Genomic DNA, 6757 nt, shown 5'->3' on the forward strand with positions numbered 1-6757 from the left:
GTCCATAGAAAAGTCAATACTATTAAAAGGGGTGAGGTATTGTGATTAATTGGTTGCTCGAGTGCTTAGAGATAGCCACCAAAAATACTCAACATTTCTCGCACAAAAATCTCTGTCCCAAGCCAAAACAACAAAATCGGTGCCAGCAAGTTTTCCCACTCGGCCCTATCGATTTTCCCAGTGATAGATCCTTTGGCAAACCCTAATCTCTCGGTACCACCAAGTTTCACATGGTGCCACTGAAAGACACTGACCAACTTTCTGGTGTCTCCATTTCAAGAATCAGAATTTCGATATCATCGAGATTTAGAAACTGCCCTAGGTCATTGTATCGGTATCATCGAGATTCATATATCGGCCTCATCGAGAATTCAAAAGTTGCCACATTTAGTGCAACTCGGTACCACCGAGATTCATTTTGGTGTCACTGAGTTGGGCAATAATGTTGTAATGGTTGGATTTTAGGGGATGCCTATATATACCCCTCCACCTCCTCTCACTCGCACAGGAAGCACTCTAAGCACACACACACACACTTGCGAGATCCATTTTTCTGAGAGAGAGCCACCTACTCATGTATTGATATCAAGAGATTCCAATCCATCCATTTGAAACTTGATCCCTAGCCTCCCCAAGTTGCTTTCCACAGAATCAATCTCTCTTACACGTGCTCAATCTGTGAGAGAGTGATTGAGTGTTGAGGAAACTGTCTTTTGAAGCACAAGAGCAAGGAGTTCATCGTTCTACCGTGTCTATTACCTTTTAGAGGGTGGTGCCTCCAAGATTGCTTAGGTGTCGCTTGGTAGCCTCCTACTTCGTGTTGTGGAGTTGAACCAAGAAGCTTCTACAGGCAAGGATATCGTCTACTTTGTGAAGATCTACCGTGAGTGAAGCTAGTCCTGTGTGGACGTAAGCCATGATGGAATAGACAAGGCCGCTTCTTTGTGGACCCCTTGTGGGTGGAGCCCTCTGTGGACTCTCGCAGCCGTTACCCATTGTGGGTTGAAGTCTCCAATAACGTGTACGTACGATAGCGCCACCTATCGGAACCACGCCAAAAATCGCCATGTCAACCTTTGTGTTTGATCTTCCTTCCCTACCCTCTACATTGCATTTGCATGTATTTACCTTCCGCTGTAATACTCTTAGATATGCATGTGTAGGGTGAACTTGACTAGTCATAGTTGCTAAAACTGACCCACAACTAAAATTGGGAAAAGGCTAAGCTTTTATTTGATCAAGTAGTCTAATCAACCCCCCCCCCCCTCCTAGACATACTTCGGATCCTACATCCGCCCGTCGGGACCTCGATGATCTCGCCCCAGAGGAACCGAGCACCCGCTGAGCGGACACTATGGAGTCGCGGCAAACAGATCCTGTCGCCGGTCGGGCGCTGTCCTCGGGGAAGCGGCGGAGTGCAATGTGAACCGACATTGCCTCTCCATTCCACAGGGGACGACCCCCCCCCCCCTAGTCGTTGGATCCAGACTGGCCGGAGTCGGACCCGCTGTCCTTCATGTCGGAGAAGGTCGGAGATCGCCGAAGGGTGGCAGATGGGAGTGGAATGAAGTGGCTAGGGTTTGTTCTGGCGAACAGATGAGGACAAATATACGTAAGATCGATGCTAACTAGTGCGTGCCAAACGGCCGTGCCGAGGCTCCCTCATATTTGAGCTGAATATGAGGGATGTTGATTAGTCCGGACATTTGAGGCCCCTTTTAAGGGCTCCGGTTGGGTCACGTTTTTGTGACCGGTTGTTTTTATGATCGATCAGTGACCGGTTAGCCTGCCGGGGCATTTGAGATAGGTATGAACGGTCCGGATGTAGATGTTCTTGTAGCCATTAAAAACTAGAGTAGATGAAAAGTAGAAACAAGACTGAAAATGGACGGCTACCACTCGTTCCAGCACGCGTTGACAAGGGATCAATGTAGTAATCTTCACAAAACGCAATTCAGAGCCTGACAAGCTACAAGAATTTTAAATGCGAAACCCTAGCTGCCACAACTCCCACACCACCTAGCGCTAGGCGGTTGCAGTCCAGCACACATAACTATAGGATGTCTCCTTATTACTAGGATGTCCCCTTACTTGGGTATCGTAGCCTTATTCGGACATCTCACAAGTGTTGTCGTGAGGCTACGATACTAGGATGGCAGAATTCAAATGTGTGCTACATTAACTATTCTACTTGGAATAAGGTGAGGAACAAAAGGAAGAGGAATAGGAGAGCCACGTTACGGTTCTCGGGTGCATCCGCACCCGCTTCAACGGAAAAAATCAAAACAAATACTAAAAAAATTCAAAAAGAACTGGTAGATAATTAGATGCGTAAGGTCCATTTCAATTTTGAGTTCATTTGGGCATCTGAGGCGCTCTCATCAAAAAAGACAAAATCTGGGTCTGTAAAAAAGGTTAACTAAGGTTAATTGTTCATAAAAAAATTTGATCCGATTTGTCTTTTTTGCTGAGAGCTGCTCAGATGTCCAAATGATATGAAATTTAAAACGGACCTTACGCATCAAATTGTCTACTACAAAAAATAAAATTGAAATTTTTTGAATTTTTTTTAGTATTTCTTTTTATTTTATTCGTGAGCGGGATCATCTGAGCCCGTGCTCAGAAGATGATTTTCGGAGGAATAGCCGCTAAACAATGCTCACAAAACGTCAAAACGAGTGCAGAGATGGACCAACCCTTGTTATCAACCCAAAAAAAAAGATGGACCAATCCTTATAGAACGTAAGGCCCGTGGAGCAAACGGGGCCAAAGTATGGATCAGCAAAAGGCAAAGGGCAAAGACCAGGCAGATGCAATGGACGGATTATTAGTATATGACAATTTGATTGAAAGGCAGTTCAGAACCGGCAGAGCATGTTCCTCCCCGGTGCACAGACATGGCTTAGTATTTACAATGTTCATCGTGAAACGTAATGGAGATCGTTCTTGGCTCAGGTGAATATCTGGCGTAGGAGGTCCCCTGAGTAGGCAAACGACTTCTCGGTCTCCTCCAGGCAGTGGTCCTTCTCTTCCCGAGACCAGCTCTGATAGCAAATGTAAGCAGATTAAAGACCAATTCGTCGTGAGAACAAACGAGCAGACAGGAATTAGAGCATGAGATCAGAGCTCTTGGACTTACAGAAGCAACTTGGTTTAGTGTGGTGCGGACATTCTGCAGCAGCTGAGACAGGGTACCTTCCCACTTGTAGAACTCCAGCTCTTTCTTGTTCAGAATCTTCTCAGCAACCTGAAATGAAAAGAGCACATGATTACTCGTTAAAGGATATCAACTCATCGAGGAACAAATAAATTTCGCTCACACCACACAGCCGGACTACAGACTGACACAATGCTATGATTTGAAAACTAAAAAAACAGGATTCAAGATTCAAACTGAAATGGACAGAGCTATAGGATGAATATAAAGTTAGCACAAGTCCCAGTTATTGAAGTAAATGTATATACAATGTGAGCCTCCCCAACGAAGTACATACAGTAATAATACCACATGTCTGCCTACTGTTGGAATTTCAATCAGCACAACCAGAAGAATGCAATTTAAGAACCAGCATTAACAGTGAACACATTCTTTACAACAATATGTGGAGCCATTCAAACACACACTATTTGAGTCAGATGAACGTTCTAGTACAAGACTATTTTCTGCAAAGACGTACCTTTTTGCCAATCATTCGGCCTCCAGCAGTATGAGCAAAGTACACATTATAGAAGTGGCAGATAAATGCTTGGGGGTCCTTCTCAGACAACTCTTCCAGATAGGAAGCATATGCAGTACCAGCAGCAGTTGGTTCTGGAATGGTGTGACCCTGTTCCGTGAACCATTCCAGATCTTTCTTCAGTGGCTCTGATCTCTCTAACCCAGTATTCCTAAAATCCGCATCTGAAAGGCATACATAACATGTCTGTCAATCAGCAGCATCAAGCTAACAATGATGAAAGAAACATTCCAGATTTTTCCTGAAGAACCTAAATGAAGAAACAGAATATATAAACTGCCACGGTACTACTATGAGATTTCAGTGATCATGGCGTTTATTGTTCTAAAACAGAATAAACGAAGTACCGTCCACTTTTTTGCTAATTTTTTCCAGTTTTAACCAAGTAACAAGTGTCACTGTCGATAGAACTCTGCAACTAAAGGTGCCGTCAAAGTCAACAAACATAGATTTCACAGGTTCAAATGGAAAAAGAAAATATAAAAGATCACCAAACCAAATAGACAATCTAGACATTGGCAATTTTGATATAAAACTACAACAGCAGTAGGTACTGTTATCAATCTCGAACCATTTGTTTGCTACTCCCTCGTCCCATAATATAAGAGCGTTTTTGTCAAAAACGCTCTTATATTATGGGACGGAGGGAGTAGTTTTGCGCTAGCCATTATTTTTGTTGCAAAAAATAGAATAAACAACAAGATAACAAATTTCTCACACCCAAGCGGCCAAACCAAACCATAACCAATATCAGAAGAGACATTATAACAACAGCACATGAAACTAAAATTTGCTACAAGAGAAAGAGCCATTCAGACACAGGGAGATGAAGGTTGCACTGTAAACAGTTTTTGTTTCAGAGAACACTGTAAACAGTGTTGTGAAAGGTACCTGCATAAATTGTCTTGCCAGCTACCAAACCCCGGGTAAGCACTAAGCGACACCCCAACAAAGATTAAAGTATTGCAGAAGAAGGCATTGAAAGGCTTCAGTCATCATTCTAAACGGGAAGAATCCACCATGCACAAAGAAGGTGGAACAGAGAAGATTTCGACAGGTTGTCAAACAGAGGAAAAATCAGTATGCCAATATGGTTGCATACTTTTATGTTAAGCAAACAAATACACCATACCAATCAAACGCAAATGCAAATGGAAATGCACCAGCTCCCAATACTTTTTAGTTGATAGCTTGATATACGAGCAGTATTTTGCCATCACTGAAAATTACTGAAGAAAACACTTCAAACTGGGAAGTATGAAGCAAAGTGTTCCCTCTAGAACATTTTAGATACATGAATGATGAATGCTGTAGAAACACTTATGAGTCGAACATGATCTCTCCCAGGCATATAGTTGGATGCGCCACTAATTTTGTGCCAGCATCCACTTATTACAGTTTTGTGTCTTGAATCTTGAATTTAATTAGATAACCTCCACTGCAAACTCTCGATCTGCCACTAGTCTTGGTTGTTAAGTACATCTAATCACAGGTTTACAACAGCAAAATACGAACACCATTCTGATACCTGGTTTTAAATAAATAGGTATATATAATTCATTGAAAGCAAAAGCAATCATAATAGTCCTAAAATCTGAGCATACCATAGGTTGAATTAGTAAACCGTGATTAGGATTAGGACAAGGTATCTTTCGCAAACATCAGAACGATTCACAAAAGTCAAAACAAACGCGGCCAAAAAATGGTATTGCCTGTCCCAATCCTGGTTCCCTATCTGTACACTCGGTTTTAGTGCGCTAGAAGAAAATAACTGTGAATGGACTGTTGTGGTCAAACAATTCACCACACACCAGGCCACCACACACTGCAGTTGCACACGGGCCGCAAAATTTAACTGGTCAAAAAGCAAGACACGGAAGACCAACAGGGAGGGTTTGCAATCACTCACACCAGGGGACGGCGGCGCGGTCGACGATGTCCTCGAGGGTCTGGAAGACGAGCTTGCTGTCGACGAGGAAGCGCAGGTAGCCCTCGACGGTGGGCTCCCACCTGGCGACGGGGGGCGCCTGGGGCTCCTTCTCCCCCTCCCTGGCCTGGTCCTTGGTGTGCAGGCGCATGGCGACGGCCCTCATCTCGTCCACGAACGGCTTCCCCCCGCCCTCGCCCCTGGCCGCGGGCGCCATCTCGGTGGCCGCCGCCGCCGCGACCATCCTCCTCCGCTGCGAGTTGACCACGGAGATCCCCGGCACGGGGCGCACGCCTACCGACACGGAAAGGCCGCCGTTCCTCCCGGCGGCGGCGACGGAGACGGAGGCGCGCGGGGCCGCGGGTGCGTGGTGCTGGGCGATGGCGGCGATGGATGCCGATGCCGATGCTGCCGCGGGCGCCATGGGTGCGCAGGTGCTCTTATAGCGCGCTAGGGTTCCGTGCCCGGGAAGGCGGGGTCGCCGATGGCGATAGCGACGGGCGGTTGCTTTGGAGTGCGGCCTTGGTGCGGGGGCGAGGGCGCGCGGAGGAGGGAGAGGGGGTGGGGGGCGGGATGGGGATAGAATACTGCGGCTTGTTGGATTTTTAATCGCGCGGGGGATTGGAACGGCGGGGAATGGCGTGCGGGTGAGGCTCTCTCTCTCTCGCTCTCTCGCTCCGGCTTGGGGAAGACGATGGGGTTCCGTTCTCCTCTTTCTTTTTTCGCGAGAAGAGGAAGGAGGTGGGGAATCGGAATGTGACGCGTGGGGTCGGGTGGTGTGGGGTAGAGGTGTCAGTGGGAGGAGTTCGAGAGGGGGAAGTGGTGGGGTCGAGGGTCGAGAGGATGGGAGGCGCAGGTGGGCTATGACGGATGGGCCAGGGGGGCAAGGGCACGGGAGGGCCATTGGGCCAGCACATGACGGCGAGTGGGGCGACGGTCTCGTCCATTTCTTTATCCTCTGACCCAAGACCAAAGGGAGTATGCATTTTTTTTTAAAGGGAGTATGTGTGATGATGAGTATTGCCAACTTCTAGGTTCACGAATGAAAATTTAGGTAAATTATTATTGTAAACCACTTTCATACATTTTGCCA

General features: G+C 46.4%; 1 protein-coding gene across 1 annotated transcript; it reads right to left on the minus strand.

The window, feature by feature from the left end:
* Positions 1-2809: 2809 nt before the first annotated feature.
* On the minus strand, positions 2810-6375 carry LOC123410937 (heme oxygenase 1, chloroplastic-like). The gene is made up of 4 exons (XM_045103860.1): positions 5647-6375; positions 3678-3901; positions 3140-3247; positions 2810-3044 (listed from the first exon to the last, which is right to left on the minus strand). The coding sequence occupies exons 1-4, from the start codon at positions 6086-6088 to the stop codon at positions 2952-2954; spliced, it is 867 nt and encodes a 288-aa protein (XP_044959795.1). The 5' UTR covers positions 6089-6375; the 3' UTR covers positions 2810-2951.
* Positions 6376-6757: the final 382 nt, after the last annotated feature.

This window comes from Hordeum vulgare, chromosome 7H, assembly GCF_904849725.1.
Source record: "Hordeum vulgare subsp. vulgare chromosome 7H, MorexV3_pseudomolecules_assembly, whole genome shotgun sequence".
Classification (NCBI taxonomy): Eukaryota; Viridiplantae; Streptophyta; class Magnoliopsida; order Poales; family Poaceae; genus Hordeum; species Hordeum vulgare.